The sequence below is a fragment of the Leguminivora glycinivorella genome, chromosome 8 (genome assembly GCF_023078275.1).
Source record: "Leguminivora glycinivorella isolate SPB_JAAS2020 chromosome 8, LegGlyc_1.1, whole genome shotgun sequence".
In the NCBI taxonomy this organism is placed as follows: Eukaryota; Metazoa; Arthropoda; class Insecta; order Lepidoptera; family Tortricidae; genus Leguminivora; species Leguminivora glycinivorella.
In genome coordinates, this window is record NC_062978.1 from 9,016,408 (window position 1) to 9,036,579 (window position 20,172).

The window sequence follows — 20,172 nt, forward strand, 5'->3', positions numbered from 1 at the left end:
ATAATGCAGAAATTTATCTTAAATACATAACAAAATACTGTAATATTAATACTCTAAATAAGAGGCCTGTCTGGAGTGACAATCTTGCTATGTACATCATAGTAAATCTTTCATGACTCTGATGGAGTCTCAAATAAATATAATATATTAATTCGATATATTATGTCTTCCTGGGTTTGTCACCCTATGTCCTTGATTGCTCCATATGCAAATAGGTTAATGATCTTGGGTGGTCCATTTCCTTTTTTGACCCTTTTGGGTGCACACGCACTTTCTCCACAAGACCATACCGCATGGTGGTCAAAACGGTGGAAGCAGAAGGCCTGCAATAATCCTCGGATTGAGTAAGTATCTGAATTGTTCTGATCAACTCCATAATGGCGTGAAACGTTGTGGGTTTGTTCCTGACCATGTGCTTGGTTATTCACAGGGATGATCTGTCTTCTGCTGTGGGATTGGGAGCGCTCCGCTAGGAAATTTCTTTGACCTTTAGCGGTGAGCTAATTTATCAGATTGTCTTTTATTTTGTCATGCTGGTCTTGAGAGCATTAGACTAATGTATTTTTATGTCGCTTTCAGGAGCCGGGATATTAAAAATATTTATAGATATATATATTATTAACTCTGGAAATCCTTGTGACCGGCGCAAGTTCTGAGTCCTGTTTGCTGGAAGACGGCCTGCCTCTGCCGCATTTGTCTCGGTGTCCACGTGGCACGCGCTCCGGGTTGAAAAGTCTCCGCAGTGCAGCCAACATTCCCCGGGAGGTCCCGTGCCACCTTCCACAGCTTTCCCGAAGGTCCACCATCTTAGAGGTCGGTCCAATTTATCCTTCTAATGGTCAGGGCAACTGCGTCAGCTGCAATTTAGGTAGATTAAATTCATAGAGTCAGTAATTTAGAGCAAGCAAATATTTTTGAGAACTGGTACCTAGGGTATTTTAATAGTATAATTTCTAGTTAAAAATTAAGATAACTTGTGTGAAAATTTACTTAGAACCCTTTTAAGCGACCTAGCTTCCCGCTGAGCTCTGTACATTGCATTGGTGTCGAACAAGAGAATTATAGGTCAGTTTTCACACGGTTAGCGCAGTAAGTAACTAAATTAAGAACCAACTGAACAAACACATTTTGGCAAGAATTTTCTTTATAAATAAATGTTATAAAATATACAAAATCTTAAATTATTTATCTCCACCATATACTTCCCCTAGCAAGCTTATTTCGACACCGTTTTTTATTATTTTCAGTTTTAGTATTTTTTTCTATTATTATCACTTGTGTCCTTAATTTTGTACAGCCGGAGCTTTAAGTTTATTTAACAGTAAGGCACCCTGTGATACAGTGATAAACGCATTTTTTGCGTTGTAGTTTCCTCGCTATAGTGAGGGGAAAAGTTTTGTGTTACACTCGGGTGCAAATGTATTTTACTTCTCGTGTGTTAAAAAACTCGCAAGTTCAGGATTCTATTCTCGAACCACTCGCTTCGCTCGTGGTTCAACTATAGAATCCTTTCACTTGCTCGTTTTTCAATTCCACACTCGGCGTTAAAATACTTGTTCCAGGGCGACTGTTAAGAGGATACGGTAGCGAAAATGCTAAAATGGAAAGGAGGCGCCCCTTTCAACTTGGGAATTTTAGTTAAATATACGTGTTAATAACTAGATTTATCGAAAAAAAATTGTCCATTAAGAACAACTCGATCAAAAGATATTTCAAAAAAATCTTTAAAATCGAGGTTCCGCTCTCGACTCTTTCCTCCTTCAAAACTTAATCAATCGGAACGAAATTTGAGAATCTGAATAACAAGGAAATAATCTATGTCGGACCGTTTAGCTTTTTTGGTTAATTGTTACCAATCTTGAGTATCACACCTTTTTTTGCGCCACAATGAAAAAGGCCGTTTTTGTAAATTTTGATTGGCTCTAGTCTTTTGAAAAGCAGAATATCAAAAAAATCAAAACTGTCCGACACATAAAAATAATAACAATCTGTTTTGAAAAAATCATTGCTCTGTATTCAACAACGAAGGGAGGAAATAGTCGAGAGCGTTTGTATGGAGAATTGACTCCTACCGTATCGTCTTAATAAAATCCGATTCCAGAGCATACGTACAGTCAACCACATGAAACCCTAGGACACTGTAGAACTATGCCATAGTGACGTTATAAATCAGATTGTAAGAAATATATTGTCATTTTGACATGGTTGTAGTGTAGAGTACCCTAGGGTTCCAATTGGTTGACTGTACGTGAACATTCTCAAGACCACGTACTGTGTGTTTAATAATTAAAAGGAATTTAAACTTAGCAGTTAAATTATAGGTACTAATGACCTCAGATTATAGAATTATTCTCAAATGAAGATATACAATCTTCATTTAAATGGAAAATACATAATTATAAAATTAGTTAATGAATAAATAAACCTCGCATTCGCAGTGGCGTATCGGTATGTGAATATATTAGTCCGCCGCAGTAGATTTTACGCTAATGAATACTTAATCAAAGGTATATACATTGTTTTTACTATGACATGTTTGTACTGCATAAATTACTACATATAATAATTGATGACTACTTTCTTCCAAATAAGAAATGCATTACCTATGTTAATATACTATGCAATATCTTTGTTAGCTGAATTCCCAAAACTGTATCATCTAAAATTAACTAGTTTAAATTATAATATTTGTATTAACGTAAATTAGTGAATGATAGAATTATTTGAATTATTAAATTATTTGAATGGGCCGAAATTGAATAATATTATTTTGAATTGTTAATTAATTATATTGACCAAATAAATTGTACCATGTTATTTTTATTATTTAAGTCTGCAAAAAATAAAAAGCTTTTTTTTTTTATTAAATTGAAAATATTAAGGCTAAAGCCAGGGTGTGTATAAAATTACTTTTCTCAAGATATGAGGTCTCATGAGCAAGTTTAAGTGTTGGAGTACATTGAAATTGAATCCTGGTGCCGTAGCCGAATGGCATTTCTGCGGCGCGAAACGAAAACGAAACGCCGCGAAAGGTAGTCTGGCTCTGTCACGCCAATACGCAAGAGCGATAGAGATAGATATCTACGAGCGTTTCGTTTCGTGAGCTAAAAGGAATCTAAGCCAGCGTTCCCACTTAAGCGTTGCGTGTCTATCCGCGCCACGCCACCTGAGTGTAATTCAAAAAACCGGCCAAGAGCGTGTCGGGCCACGCTCAGTGTAGGGTTCGTAGTTTTCCGTCAAAAACTACTGAACCTATCAAGTTCAAAACAATTTTCCTAGAAAGTTTTTATAAAGATCTACTATTGTGATTTTTTTCATATTTTTTGAACATAGGGTTCAAAAGTTAGAGGGGGGGGGGACGCACTTTTTTTTTCCTTTGAAGCGATTATTTCCGAAAATATTAATATTATTAAAAAACGATCTTAGTAAACCCTTCTTCATTTTTAAATACCTATCCAACAATATGTCACACGTTGGGGTTGGAATGAAAAAAAATATCCGCCCCCACTTTACATGTAGGGGGGGTACCCTAATAAAACATTTTTTTCCATTTTTTATTTTTGCACTTTGTTGGCGTGATTGATATACATATCGGTACCAAATTTCAGCTTTCTAGTGCTTACGGTTACTGAGATTATCCGCGGACGGACGGACGGACGGACGGACGGACGGACGGACGGACGGACGGACGGACAGACAGACATGGCGAAACTATAAGGGTTCTAGTTGACTTCCTAGTACATTTTGTATAGGAAGGACGTAAGACGGTGGCGTGTACTGGCGGCGGACGTCCTTCCTATACAAAATGTACTGAGGAGACGTTTTTTGAATTACACTGAAGCGGCGTGGCGCAGACGTCCGTTGCGCGCCCCGAGACACGCGACGCTCTGATGTGGCCGGTCCCTAATACTATATGAATATCGAGCATAGCGAATTATTCTCAAATACAATCCTGATCTTAGTGAGGGATGAGGAATTTAAGTGCTAAACGCTTAAGTGGAAGGAAACATATTTTTTTATATTTTCTTTTTTTTTTTTTCAGAATTATATTTAAGCTAATTAAATACATACTTCATACTGCAAAACATTATCAAGTCCTAGAACACATGAAGCCATACTTTGATCCCTTTTAGTAGAGAACTATAAGACCTTTTTCGAATAGGAAGGTGATGTGATGAGAAATTGTTATTTAATTTCGGCGATTACAGCAGCATCGAGTTTAAGACCGTATTTCATTTACCCTAAGGCGAAAAGCGATAAAGGCCCGTGGCATTGGGTTGCCAGGTGCGTATACGCGCTATAGCCAAATGAACAAACGCTTACGATAATATCGTTATCGTAGCAGCTATCTATCTCTATCGCTCTTCCGTATTGGCACGACAGAGCCAGACTGCGTTTCGATCGGCGTCTAGCGTGTACGATTGTGATTTTGGCTAGGGGGCCGGCAGACCAGAAACGGCACAACTGGCACAACTGAACTGAATTTCACAATCCGTTTTGGGCGGCGATGGAGTTAATATTAAATTGTCCTGCAACCTGCAAACTGATTTAAAGGATCAAGACCACCATATTTGTTAAAAAATTACCAAAATAAAAAATATAAAAAAAAATATTTGAGATACTCATAAAATGCTCTTTCATTTGATACGTAACACAATATAGTTTTAATAACTTTAATTTTTAATTTTCAATTTTACTCCCCAAAAGTGGCCCCTATAATTAAATTTCATTTAATTAAATAACATGTCGTCTTTGGGTCACAGGTTTACATATGTGTACCAAATTTCAAGTAAATCGGTCCAGTAGTTTCGGAGAAAATGGCTGTGACAGACGGACAGGAGTGATCCTATAAGGGTTCCGTTTTTCCTTTTTGAGGTACGGAACCCTAAAAAGCTGTCGAATGTGTCAAAAGAAGTATGGTTATAAGTTATAATAAGTACTACAGTTAATTATTTTAATATAGGTTGTTGTTACTAAAAGTTGCGCAACGACCATACAACAATGGTTCTCATTTCAATAGGTAAGTTACATAAACTGCCGTTACAGTGGCGTACAGTACGGAACGGGTAAAAGCAATAGCGCCAGACGAACGGTCAATGTCGTGACAAGTGTGCCCGCTTACGATAGGTTGGCAACTTGGCAGGTGCGAAACTGCGAATGCGGATTACTCTATACCTATTACTTTCCTTATTTATCTACTATAGCACCAATGACCTGTTATAGGACTTTAATGTAGACAACTAGAAAATACATATATATTTTAAAATAGACATGTGCCGATTGGTGAGATATGACTTGCAACACGACATATTAAGCGTCAATTTTGTGTAAGAATACCTGTCGGTAATATATAGGTAGTATAGATACTATGACATAAACAACAGCCAGATGTCCCTTTTTATATTATACTATAAGGTACAGCGGGGCAAATGTCGACTGGGAGGCAAATGTAACTAGTCCATTATTTTTATGTTTTACAATTTTTGCATTATTAAATAGAGTCAGGGGCGGCTCACTCCGCGATTCTATCGCCGCGCTACAAGTACATCCTGGCGGCCGCGAGTTCGCGGCCTACTCAGGGGTGGCGCGCGTTCTCACGGAATGCACGTTCGCACTTTCTATTGTTACTTTACGTCGCGAGTTTTTTTAAGGTTCATATGCGATGTCCGCGTGTCGAATGGCTAATAATACTTAGTTAAATAGACATCATGAATAAAATAAATACCATAGGACATTCTTACACAGATCTACTACTAATTAAGTCCCACGAAAAAGTTCAATAAGGCTTGTAATGTTGGAACTTGAACAAAAATATATAAATACAGTATATATACTTAGAAAGTACCCAAGACTTGAATATAATAGTATAACATTTTATGTGAGTATTAATTCGTTTTAATCCATAGGTAACCCTATCGCCGGACGCCGCGCACGTGCGGCTCGTTTCTTTGTAAGAATTTTGTAGGTATTTAAAAAGGCGGCATTTCGTAAACATCAAAGCAGTGAGCCTTCTGTACTTGTACTATTATATATTCTGTGATAGAGTGTCCACCGGTTATATATGGTAGGCGCGTTCAGTGGAAACATGTAGAACTCAACATGTAATAATGGATTAGTTACAATTGCCCCCCAGTCGAGATTGGCCCCGCTGTACCTTATTTTATGGCCTCTAATTTTCAGCACTGACTTGATTACCTAGTTATTTGGAAAACTCGAGCTTTATTATTTCAAGAAGAAGTACTTATACTTTGTTCCAAAGAATTACTTATTATTTGTTGTTCTGTTATAATATTAAGTTACGATATTTGGTGCCCATCTATCATCCCTAATTGGTCTGCTGCTAAGTCGATTTTGGTTTTAATATTACGGATTTTTTCGGTACTAGCCCGCGCATTCTTGGTTTATCTCAATGAAAGAACGTTAATATTGACCGGATATGAAACATACGTAACCCGTTTGATCAGGTCTCAGCAACTCATTTAATATCCGACTATTATCATCCTGTTTTAGAAACCCTTTTTAACCCCCGACGCAAAAACGACGGGGTGTTTAAGACGTCTGTCTGTTTGTACAGCTCCCGGGTGAACCGATTTCGATTTAGTTTTTTTGTTTGAAAAGTTTCTCCATGAAAATCGGTCCACTAACGTTTTTTCGTTAGGTTATTAAACGATACGTACAAACGCGAAAGCGTCCGTCTTCAAAAACCAGGGAGGAAATAGTCGAGAGACTATTTCCTCCCTGGTTTTTGAAGACGGAGGAGGCCGCGCTGGACCGCGAACAATGGAAATTCCTTCTGAGAGCCCTATGTCCCTGATGAGGGATAACAGGATATCATCATCATCATCATCATCATACATACATCATACGTACATTTAACTATAATTCTCAAATAGAAAGGGGGGGCTCCTTTCCATTTTCGCTCCTTACTCTCCGTAGCGTCTTAATACATGCCTGCATGCATCAGATGCCTGATACGCGGCACGGTTATCGATTTGTTGTCAAATTAAAGTTTTCCATAAATTCTACCATTTTTAAATTTTCAGTGGCGGTATTCACTGGGAAAAAACTCGAAGTAAGTCTTTTTGTGTTTTCTGTATCATAGCATAGATAGTTAATAAACATCTCAAAAGGGTTATTTTTTCGAGTTTATTGAAAAGGCGGAAAAATTGAGATTGAAGACACTCCCGACTAATTCAGCTTAAAATTCAGCGAAAAGATACTAAATCTAAATCGTTTCATCCGTTTGGGAGCTACGGTGCCACATACAGACACGCACACAGACAGACACGTCAAACTTATAACAACCATGGGGGGTTTGTGCGTTGGGGGTTAAAAAATTGTTAGTTATGAATATTTTTTTAGACAATAACAGAGTTTCCCGCTATATTAGGGTTGCCATAAAGTATAGGTTGAGACACTAGTGACATTGAGCAGGACAACTTTTTTTTTTTGTAAGTTAATCTTAATGCGATTAAGAGAAAACTCTTAGCATCTGAATGGTAGATTGCCTGTTAAAGTCAGAAAACATTCACTGGTTAACATTTGGGAGATCAACGTCATAGTGGATGCCCTGAGAAGGAGACTAAGGGGGACTGAAATCTTCTCAAGCCTGAGGCATAGGGATAAAGCCAGTGTATGTTCATTTGATGTTCATAAGCCCTTGTAATATGCCTACTTGAAAAATAAATAATGTTTATTAAAATATGCTACTCTTCAAGAGGTCACAGTAAATTCTCCTCCTTTTATTTATTACTAGCTTTTTCCCGCAGCTTGTAATCTTATTTAAATGTTGAACTTCGGACCCCCATTTCATCCCCTTAAGATGTGAATTTTGAAAAATCCTTTCTTAGTGCTCCTCTACACCTTATTAAGGAACCTACGTGCCAAATTTGGGATCTCTAGGACCAGCTGTTTAGGCTGTGCATTGATATGTCAGTCAGTCAGTCAGTTTCTTCTTTTATATATTTAGATTGTTGACTTTAAAGAATGGAAAGTATTTGAATGATCTTGCGTTATCCCGGCATTTGCCACGGCTCATGGGAGCCTGGGGTTCGCTTTGACAACTAATCCCAAGATTTGGCGTACGCACTAGTTTTTACGAAAGCGACTGCCATCTGACCTTCCAACCCGAAGGGTAAACTAGACCTTACTGGAATTAGTCCGGTTTCCTCACGATGTTTTCCTTCACCGAAAAGCGACTGGCAAATATCAAATGACATTTCGCACATAAATTCCGAAAAACTCATTGGTGCGAGCCAGGGTTCGAACCCGCGACCTCTGGAACGAAAGTCGCACATACTTACCGCTAGGCTACCAGCGCTTCAATAATGAAATACCTTTTGATATTTGCATAAATTACATGTCATAATATATATATGAGCATTTCTTTTTTTTTTTGCCAATAAAAAAATTTTGATTGTTTTAGGGAATTTTAGGTCAATTGTACTCAGAATCACGAGTACTTTCAATCTCACTGGGAGATAAAAAGTGTCCCAGAATTTCCATACATTTTTGTTACTTCCCTCTTTTGTTACCCCATACAACATGTACGGAAAATGGTAACAAAATAAAAAAAAATCGTATGGGACAATTTTTTTAACCACTAGGATTGAAAAAGCTAGTAATTCTGAGTAGAAATAGCGTATTTTTTTCCAAAAATATCACACTTCATAAAAGTGGCAAAAAAAAAAAAAAAAAAGAAATTCTCATATTTGATATTATATCTAATAGGAACCCTATTGGCTTCGTTCGAAGTGCATGGAGGGGGTAAGCAAAGCGATCGCAGTGCTTGCGGTGGTCAAAATCGACACTCATTGTGGTTGTCATCAATCAAAACTCATGAAATATAATACAATGTGTAATGTTTGATATGGGGCATAAATGTTGTTTCGTTGTTAAAATTGTAAAAATAATGGCATAAATAGTCGTTGCACGTTCTATGCGTTTCTTAGAGAACACTGGAAATTGGATCAAAGAACTAAATGGATAGCTACGGTGAAAAGAAAACGTAAGTGACATGTCAAAACAAACCATTATAATAAATTATATTTAAGCTTTGTTTACCTAATATTGTTCAATACGCTGTTAGTATTTTTCCTACTGTAAAAGATTATGCTTAAAGATTCAGGCCTAGCCTGGGAATAGGCCCGTGTCGGATATTTCTGCGGCCGCGGACATGACTAGGTACTTACGTTTAGATTTGTTTTATATGGCATTAACGGGACAGAGGTTTAGCGAATACCATATCACTAGCTCGAAGAACTTGTACCATTACTCCTATGTTCTTCAAGATTCCTTATATGCCCTGCCAGCACCAATTTATTGACTCTTTCTGTAGTCTGGGATTGGAAGTTTATACCGTGAGTAATGCTTTGAAAACTGATTTTTTGGTATTATATCAGATTCAGATTCAGATTCAGATGATTTATTTGCCATTACAAGTATAAATACATGCAAATATAGTTACAAATCATACTCTAAGTACTTAAATGCTAGGATCCATGTCTTTATAATCTATCTACCTAAATTACACTTGAAATAGTAGCTCTTGTTATTCGATTTATTTAAAATTAACGAAAAATCGTTAAAATATAATGTTTGTTTACATGTCATTTTTTGACATTTTCCACTTCAAGTTCACATGGTAGTGGGCGTAATTGTCGTGCACGTAGCCAATAGTCGGGTAATTTACGTACATTCTGCAAAATACCAATTTTGTCTGTGTAACAGTATGAATAGTAAAATCCTGATTACTTAAAAGGATAGATTACTGATACCCTGAGAAACTAACCGGAATTGTATGTAAAGCATTTGTTTTTCATTTCATTGACAAAGCAGCAATAAAATTGCTAAGTTTTTGGCAATCAAAAGCAGATGGGTTCTTTTTAGTATGGTTGAAAAAAATGCCTGTATTTATCCTATTACCGAATTTCCTGCTTGGACCCTATTCAATCTGTATTTATGGGTCACTTGAGAAAAAAAGAGAGATGGAGAGTGCAATGAACCTACTAGAACCAAAACAAAGTAGTGTGTTACAAAGTATTAGTAACAGAATGATTGTATAAATGTAGATTTTACCACTGTGGCTATTATAGAAATTGCCTATTGCTTTTAGTTTCTTTTTAATGTCATAAAACCTAAATTTAAAGAATGCCCAGGGAAAAAGTAACCAATGCAACTAAGGGCTAATTGATACACTTATATATGTAATTTCAATAATGAATATAATTACATATCAATTACAAAACCTACAATACACACCTCAGCCTGTCTACTACAGCTTGGCGCTTGGGTGGCAGGATCATGTCCTCCATGGGCTGGAGCATGTTGGGCGGGTGCTGGGGCGAGGCGCCGGGCAGCAGCCCGCCGGCGCCGCCGCCGCCCACCAGGTGCTCCACGGTGATGGCGACTCTCTCTTTACCTCTGCTTCATCCTCACCGCCAGCACCTTCCTCCTTCTTTCGATACTCAAGGCTCAAGTACTACAACGCAAATGCGCTAACACTATCAAAAAGTAACTATAGTTCGTCCTTAAATCCCTGAACACGTCTTTCATGATGCCACAAACAATCCCAAAGCACTTCCACCTTTCTTGATTCTCACAATTCTAACGATATAACATCGAATGGTTCACTTGTTGCACTTGTTTTAAACGTTATTGCATATAACACTGTGTAAGTGTACAATCGTACAAATAGAAAAACATGTCAAAATGATAAAATGTTTTGAAACGATTTACGAAGTCGTCGTAATCACTATTTTACGCTACGATCGAGTTTATATGGGTCACAAATTATAATGAGTTCATTAGCTAGCTATAAACTTTTCAATATCTTATATTTAGTCCAAAAATATGTTGAAAACATCAAAATTTCACAATTTATACATTTGACACTGTTTGCGTCCGCTTCAACGATCCTTTTGCCAAACATCAACTGAACTGAACTGAGTGAACTAATTGAACTGACGCTTCAAGAAGCCATTTTTGAAATTACATTCCTTGCATTCAATAAAATTTATAGTTCATTCAAGTTGTTTGAGTTATATGTAAAAACACTTCTTAAAACATATTTTCTATAACAAATCGTTTATAATATATCAGACTTATTTTTTAATGCATAAAACCATAATAATATAAAACTTATAAATTTTATTAAAAGAATATTATTTTATTAATAACTTGAACAGATGGATTAAGGATCTAGCTAGTTTGAAGTATAATTTTATAGTTCAATTGAATATGTCACGTACAGACCAAACCCCTATAGACATCCATTACAAGACGACTCGCGGTCACCAGCCTTACTTGTATTTGCCATGATATAATGGTCCAAGAGCTGGCAGGATTTTGGAGTAGGTCCTTGAGGCAACCTGGAAAGGTGCTCAGATGCTTCTCTGATCATAGCCAACATCAGGTCTGCAAGTCTGGCAGCTGAGGAGCGGGGCTTTATCGAGCTATGAATTTTTAAAGATTTAATTTTTTGAGGCCCAAAAAAGGTGTTTGAGGCAACCTGGAATTATTAAAAAGTGAAAATAGAGTTCCTCAGAAGTCGCATAGTATTTATGCCAGATCATTTGGCCGGGTCCTTCACCGTGCCAGAACGGTACAAAGTGGTAAAAAAAAAATTCCAAAAAAGGTTCTTGAGGCAGTCTGTCATTTTTACCAGTGAAAGATGAGGGTCTAAATAGCCATGGAAAAATAATGCCATGCCATGAGGTGGGGTCCGTACCCTGCCATTCGATCTTGAAAGTCAATTTTTTAGTTTTTCGTAAATAACTCGTAAACGGTGGCCCACAGCAAAAAAATATGTTAAACAGAAAATATCTACATAAAATTTCCTACAAGAAAGGTTATGTACGTTTTTTCGATAGGATCAATATATAAATGGATAATTTAGTAAGAAAGTTTCTTTTAATCGATTACATGCTCCGTTTTTCGTCAATATCTCGTAAACGGTGGCCCACAGCAAAAAAATATGTTAAACAGAAAATATCTACATAAAATTTCCTATAAGAAAGGTTATATAACTTTTTTCGCTAGGATCAATTTTTTAGTTGGTAAGTATTTTTAAATAGATATTTGGGCCGTTTTTTGTTGATAACTCAAAAACGTTGGCTCAAAACCAAAAATAATGTTAGACAGAATTAATCTACATAATATTTCCTACAAGAAAGGTTCTATACGTTTTTTCGCTAGAATCAATATTTTAGTTGAAAAGTATTTTTAAATACATTTCATGGGCAGTTTTTTGTTATAAATAATAAATAAAATAAAATAAAAAGCCTTTTATTTCCTGTTATTATATACAATGAAATCTTTGCTATTTGTTAGTAATTGTTAGTTTTTTTTTCTCTAGTTCTAATTTAGTTTTTTGTTAGTGATTACATTTATATTTTAAGTAAGTTTACAATTAAATTTTTTTTTTTTTTTTTTTTTTTTTTTTTTTTTTTTTACAAACAGGAACCCCTTAGGTGAAGGCCTCTTCCAAAGCTAGCCATTTTTGTCGGTCTTGAGCAATTTTTTGCCAGTTTGGTCCGGCGATTTTTTTGATGTCCTCATCCCAGCGTGCATTTGGTTTTCCTTGTCGGCGCTTTCCAGCAGGACCTTTCCATGTCGTAACTGATTTCGTCCATCTGTGGTCCTTTAGGCGCGCTACGTGTCCAGCCCATCTCCATTTTAATTTCCTTGCCTGGCTGAGAGCATCCATTGTTTTTGTTTTAGCTCTTATTATGCTGTGTCTTATTTTGTATATCTTTTTCAGATTTAGCATGCTGCGTTCCATGCCTCTCTGACATGTAATTATCTTGTTTTTGGCCTTATCGCTGAAATTCCAAGTTTGGCATCCGTATATTAAACTGGGGATTAGGCAAGTGTCCATAACTTTCTTTTTTAACGATATAGGCATTTCACTTTTAAATATTTCTTTATAGTTCCAGTACTTGCCCCATGTGCTTTTGACTCTCCTCTCTATTTCCAGTTCATTGTTGTTATGGTTGAAGCCAATCATTTTTCCCAAATATATACAGGGTGTTTGGCACATGGACCGACAAAATTTTTTGGGGGGTTTGTGGTATCATTTCCTTCCTTTTCTTCCTTGGAACCTTGGTCCTAGGACCCACGGATCTGGAGATACGATTTTTTATTTATCAAATCATAATCTGTTTTTCGAAGCCCCATAACTTTTTTTCGTGTGGTCTTAAATGCATAATTTGTTTGTTAGTCTTACATTAGGCCTGTCTGCTTCTAAAATAGATCTTTATTACAAATGGACACATGGACCTTTTTCAATAAAAATAAACTGAATGTTGTAAACATCTGCACTTCTAAATGAAATGAAAAAAAAAACTAACTTCAATTGGAGAGCTCTTTTTATTGAAAGGTCTTTGGTTGATGACGTTTATGGTATGCACTTCAGTAAAAAAGGCTTTGCAAATCAGATTTGAATCAAGAGGATAAAAAAGTCTGACATGGAAATTAAGATTCGTAGGTTAGTAAATCAATTCAACGTAAATTTTGTTCGAACTGTTCTCCTCTCTCCCGCATACACGCCTGACACCTTTTTCTAATTTCATCAGTTGTCGTTGCTAGCACCATTTCTTCTTTCATGGTTTAAAATGCGGCGTTTATTCTTTCTACCAACACTTCTCTTGTTGGAACCTCCGTGGAATAAACTAATTCCTTAGCTCTTCCCCAGACGTAAAAATCCAACGGAGTTAGGTCTGGAGATCGAGCAGGCCAAGGGATGGGGCCGCCTCTGCCTATCCATGAATTTGGAAAGGAGTTGTCGAGGTGCTCCCGAACATCTCTCTGGAAATGTGCCGGGCAACCGTCATGCTGGAAGACAATGGGCACATCTTCAACTTCATCGTCTAATAGCTCCGGCAATACAGATTCTAAGAATTCTAAGTAAACAGGCCCACTTAGTCGAGCTGGTAAGTAGTGTGGTCCGATGAGACGTCTCCCTATCACGCCAGCCCAAACATTGACACTAAATTTTTGTTGAAAACTAGTCGGTCTTTTTACGTGAGGATTTTGATCTTTAGATGCCCAATGATGCAAATTATGCAGATTAAATCGATCGATCGATCCTTCTCGATTAAAACAGGATTCATCCTTCCATAAAATTCGTTGTAAAAACTGGATGTCATCGACGTCGGTGTGCATCAATTGCAGAATTCGAACCGTCTAGCGGGATCACCTTCTTGGAGACCTTTAACAAAAAAAAAACTAAAATTTAAGACTGTGACAATTTCATTTAATAACGAACTTTTATTCCATTGCCTCTCCATTATGTCACTTATTATTTAAAGTACAAAGCGGTTAGATTCAAACATTCCTTACCTTGGACCGGAGTGTAATGAAAAGCATGTTTGTCATTAGCCCGAAGAACTGACCACACTTTCCAAATCGTTACGTTAAGTGCACGAGCAGCGACGCGAATGCTTGTAGTTGGATTATCTTCAAAAGCTTGAAGTATTTCTTCGTCGACTACTACATTATGTTGTCTCACATTAACTCGAGGTTTTTAAAAATTTAAGTTTCCAGTCTCCCTCAAACGTCGATAAGTCACCGAAAATGTGGTGTGGTGGGGTAATCTTCGATTTGGAAATTTCGCTTGTTAGACCCTTTGAGCTTTCCGAGCAACACCATCGGCTTTGCCATATTCCATCAGCATATCAGCGTACTCTTCGTTAGTGTATTCAGGCATGACAATATCAAACTTAAAACAACGGTAACAAAATTCAATAAATAGCAACGTAACAAACACAACGTTACGTACTAGTTAGCAATAGCAAAGAAAGCTAAGTTATCGGTCACTAAATAATTCTTTTGCGTGCAAGGAATGGAAGCCTCGTTGAAAACTAACTGACGTTTTATTGACGCCACTTTAATAAAATTAGACTACCCTCAGATTTCACACTAAACTTAGACTTATTGAAACGCTCCAAATCGCATACATGGAGTATGCGACTTGGAGCGTTTCCATGTGTGCGTAACTTTTTAGAGCAACGACTAAACGATTACAAAGCGGATAATCGAATTTTTAACGAAACACAATTAGGTACACGACGAAGGTACCAGTATCAGCAATAAATTAAAATTAGTTTAATTTACATTCAGTTTATTTGTAATAAAAAAAGCTCATGGTTCGTTTTATGCTGAAATTTGTAATAAAAATCTAGTATTTTAGAAGCAGACAGGCCTAATGTAAGACTAACAAACAAATTATGCATTTAAGACCACACGAAAAAAAAGTTATGGGGCTTCGAAAAACAGATTATGATTTGATAAATAAAAAATCGTATTTCCAGATCCGTGGGTCGTAGGACCAAGGTTCCAAGGAAGAAAAGAAAGGAAATGACACCACAAACCCCCCAAAAAATTTTGTCGGTCCATGTGCCAAACACCCTGTATAATGGTCTACATATTCTAATGGTCTGCTGTCTAAAATTATATCAATTTTTTTAAAGTTTGACATGGTTTTGGTTTTGTTTATATTTATCTCAAGGCCTACTTGTTTACTAGCATTGTGTAGAGTTGCTATCATAGATTGAAGACTACATGCTGATTCTGCTAGTAACACCAGATCATCTGCAAACCTGAGATGGCTTAGATACTTGCCTTGGATAAATAAACCTTTGTTTTTCCATTCTAGTTTGCAAATAATGTTTTCTAATATGGCTATGAAGATAGTTGGGGACAGGGGGTCTCCCTGACGTACTCCTCTTTCTACTGGAAAACTTGGACCAATATTATCTAACTTTATTTTGCTGGTGCTCTTGGAATATAAATTTCTTATTATACTTATGTATTCTGGCTCTACCTCCTGAGCATTTAAGGTATTCCATATGCAGTCATGAGAAACAGTATCAAAAGCCTTTTGATAATCAATGAACACGATGTAAAGTGGTCGTCGAAATTCTTGATATTTCTCAATGATTTGTTCTAGGCTGTGAATGTGATCTATGGTCGAGAAGCCCTTTCTGAAGCCGGCTTGTTCTATTGGTTGCTTCTTATCCAGAGTTACTTTTATTCTTTGATTAATGATTGTGGAGAAAAGTTTGTATGTAGTTGGCAGTAAACTGATGGGCCTATAATTGTTAATATCTTAGTTTTTTGTTAATAACTCGAAATCGGTGGCTCACAGCCAAAAATAATGTTAGACTTATATTGACCGGGATATAGACCGTGATTACCTTTTTCCCGGTCAATATAAGTCTAATGAAAATAACCGTGAATCATTCAAAACTCTTAAAAATAATGTTATACAGAATTAATCTACATAATATTTCCCACAAGAAAGGTTCTATAACATTTTTCGCTAGAATCAATATTTTAGTTGGAAAGTATTTTTAAATAGATTACATGGGCCGTTTTTTGTTAATAACTCGAAATCGGTGGCTCACAGCCAAAACTAATGTTACACAAAATTAATCTACATAATATGTCATACAAGAAGGGTTCTATAACATTTTTCGCTAGAATCAATATTTTAGTTGGAAATTATTTTTAAATAAATTTCATGGGCCGTTTTTTGTTAATAACTCGAAATCGGTGGCTCACAGCCAAAACTAATGTTACACAGAATTAATCTCCATAATATTTCCTACAAGAAAGGTTCTATAATATTTTTCGCTAGGATCAATATTTTAGTTGGGAAGTATTTTTAAATAGATTTCATGGGCCGTTTTTTGTAAATACCTCGTAAAAGGTGGCCTACAGCTAAATAAAATGTTCACGAGAAAAAAATCTATATAAGATTTCCTACAAGAAAGGTTCTAAGTATACGTTTTTTCGCTAGAATCAATAGTTTAGTTGGAAAGTATTTTAAAATGGGCCGCTTTTTGTTGATAACTCAAAAACGGTGGCTCACAGCAAAAAATAACGATATACAGAATTAATCGTCATAATATTTCCTACAAGAAAGGTTCTATAAGATTTTTCGCTAGGATCAATATTTTAGTTGGAAAATATTTTTAAATAGATTTCATTAGCCGTTTTTTGTAAATACCTCGTAAACGGTGGCCCACAGCTAAATAAAATGTTCACGAGAATAAAATCTACATAAAATTTCCTATAAGAAAGATTCTATACGTTTTTTCGCTAGGATCAATATTTTAGTTGGAAAGTATTTTGAAATAGATTACATGGGCCGCTTTTTGTTAATAACATCAAAAACGGTGCCCCATTACCAGAAATAATATTAAACAGAAATAATCTATATAATATTTGCTACAAGAAACGTTATGTAAGATTTTTCGTTAGGATCAATATTTTAGTAGGACAGTATTTTAAATAGATTACACGAGCCGTTTTTTGCAAATAACTCGAAAATGGTGGTCCACAGCTAAATCAATCTTCAACGGGAATAACAAACATAAAATTTGCTACAGTAAAAGTTTTGTACGTTTTTTCGCTAGGATCAATAATATTTAAATAGATTTATTTATTTATTTACACAAAGAAAATTACACAGTATGACAGTATACAAAACTAAAGCACCGTAAATTTTAAATAAACATTACAAGTAACACAAAATTAAATATTAAATAAACAGCAAAATCAAAACATGACGCTCGTATAGCCCGGTCTACTGCCACGAACCATATCTGTTTTTTTGATTACATGTTGGAAAAGATGGACTCGCACCACCAAGTAGATGCGATATACTTCGATTTCAAAAAGGCATTCGACTTGGTCGACAATGACGTACTACTGCAGAAATTTGCAGCACTCGGTTTCACCCCAAAGCTCTTGTCGTTTTTTGCTAATTACTTGAAAGATCGTAGCCAATACGTGCAAATGTCGAACTTCCGGTCTAGAGAATATTATACGCGTTCGGGAGTTAGCCAAGGGAGCAACTTGGGTCCGACACAGTTTCTTATTATGGTAAACGACCTTTGCAGTAGTATTGTTGGGGCGCATTTTCTCCTGTTTGCTGACGATCTCAAGTTAATGTTGCCAATAGATAGTTCCTTGGACTGCGACTTTCTCCAGCAGATGGTGGATACAGTGTCACGGTGGAGCGCTAAGAACAAGCTGGAGCTTAACGCTAAGAAATGTAAAGCCATCACATTTACTAGGTCAAAAAACCCGATCACAGCGAGCTACCATCTTTCTGGAGTTCCGCTGGAGCACGTTTCCGCCATCCAAGATCTTGGTATTGGGTTGGATACTAAGCTCAACATGCACGATCACATCATAAGCATTTGCAAGAAGGCTAACAAGACGTTAGATTTTATCATGAGAACAGCCGCACAATTCAGTGACGTGAAAATTGCCCTACTATTGTATAATGCGTATGTCAGAAGCAAATTAGAGTATAATGCGATATAAACGCGTATAAACGCCCATCTTCTCGCAAGAATATCAACATTAGGTGTCACGTCTAAAAACTCATTCACTATTTGCAGTGCACGAACTAGCGGTTACTTGCGGCAAAACACGGTTCGAGCGGCCGGCACCGCCAGTAGGGGTGCCTACATTCACGAAAAGCATATTTCGTCACAGAGAGAACAAATAGACGGACCAGCTGGGATACTAAAACCGGGCAATCTGACTCCCCCTTCAAAATACCACATGCAACAGACATCAGCACGACATTACGCCTAACTTCTAACGAGAAAAGAAACCCAACGTCCCCAAAAGGAATTTTGTTGGGTACAAGAATCGGTAATACCCGTACATTTTTTTTATAAAAGAAACGCAAAAATGTTTTTTGGACCTTTTCGAGCAGCAGGATGTAGGGCGCTTCATGGGGATTCCAAACGGCTGAGGCTGTCTCAAGCTTACTTCTCACCAGGGCAGTATAAAGAAGCTTTATGTCCCTGGGATTGTCAAATTCTTTGGCGTTGCGGACAACAAACACAAGCCTGCGGTAACAGTCTGCAGCAAGCATTGTCATGTGCTCATGAAAGTTAAGGTGGGAATCTAAAACATAACCGCACAGTTGTCAACATTGAACTGAAGTTTCAGAAGTTTGTTTACAAGACTCAATTCATAAACCCGATCAATATCACTTTGTAAGAATTGTAAGTCAGAATCTTCCTGGACCCTGTAAATTAGTTTCAGGTCGTCAGCATAGAGTAGGCATTGCGCATGCTTAGGCACCAAGGCCAGATCATTGACCATAACACCAAAGAGCAGAGGACCCAGAATAAAGCCCTGACTGACCCCGGAACGGGTGGGGTAGGCACTCGACACAAAGCATCCGTGCTGCACATATTGCCGTCTATCACGTAGATAACTAGCAAAAAGGCAAAGCAGTTTAGGCGAGAAACCAATGCTGCATAATTTGCTTAAGAGTACGTCGTTATCTACGCGATCAAAGGCTTTTTTGAAATCAAAGTACAGCACGTCCACCTGCATCCCTCTATCTAAGTAGCGCGAAACGGAATCAACCAAGGTTAAGAGGCCTTATTCCTAAAGAAGAGCGTTTTTTGCAAAATGTAACATTTTTCATTCAAAACTATAATGAAACTATACTTAAGTGATTATTAAAAAACTGATAATGTTTCTAAAAGAACATATCTTAAGCTAGTTAATAATTAAGTAAAAAATAATATAATATTTTAAAATATGTCTTTTTATACTTAAAACAAATCAGTTTTTTCGGTAGACGTTTTCAAATTTCGTAGTGGGATCACTCGTTTAGAATCGTGATTGTGCTGTTAAATATGTTATTTGGGGTATTAAATGATCACAAATCACAATCCTATTGAGAGATCACACATTTAATAACCAAAATCATTAAATTTTTTTTTTCTGTTCCACCCGGTATATTAGTACAGATAGTGGACAAAAAAAACTCAAACTATAACTTATATAAAAAATAAATAAACCTAAAAACTACCCTCCAGGCCCTGGCCCCTCGGCAGGGTACCCATCACGCAAGCAGCATTCCCGCGCTGTATTGCAATAGCAATTCTTTGCGCGAGAAAGCTGCCGGCGCGAGGGTCACCTGTTGCCTCCCTTAACCGTTTCCCCAAATCCCTTACAAGCCCACGCGCTCCCTTACCCCACAGTCCGAGTGTCTCGACGCCAAACGCTACGAACTCGTAGTTGGCGCCAAGACAGCTGTATTTGTTGGCCTTAAACCGCTCCCGGGCGTCAGCTGCCGCCCCACCCTTTTTGCTGGTCACTTGGATGTAGGACGCTGCCAACGTGTCAGCG

At 37.0% G+C, this 20,172-nt stretch overlaps 1 protein-coding gene across 1 annotated transcript in view; it reads right to left on the minus strand.

The window, feature by feature from the left end:
• The window catches only part of LOC125229240 (neurogenic protein mastermind-like), a 64,214-nt gene extending 53,272 nt beyond the window's left edge, over positions 1-10,942 (minus strand). Inside the window, exon 1 of the mRNA XM_048134048.1 lies at positions 10,261-10,942. Coding sequence (XP_047990005.1) covers positions 10,261-10,325 — 65 coding nt within the window. The 5' untranslated portion in view covers positions 10,326-10,942. The remainder of the gene's footprint in view (positions 1-10,260) is intronic.
• Between the last annotated feature and the right edge of the window lie 9,230 nt (positions 10,943-20,172).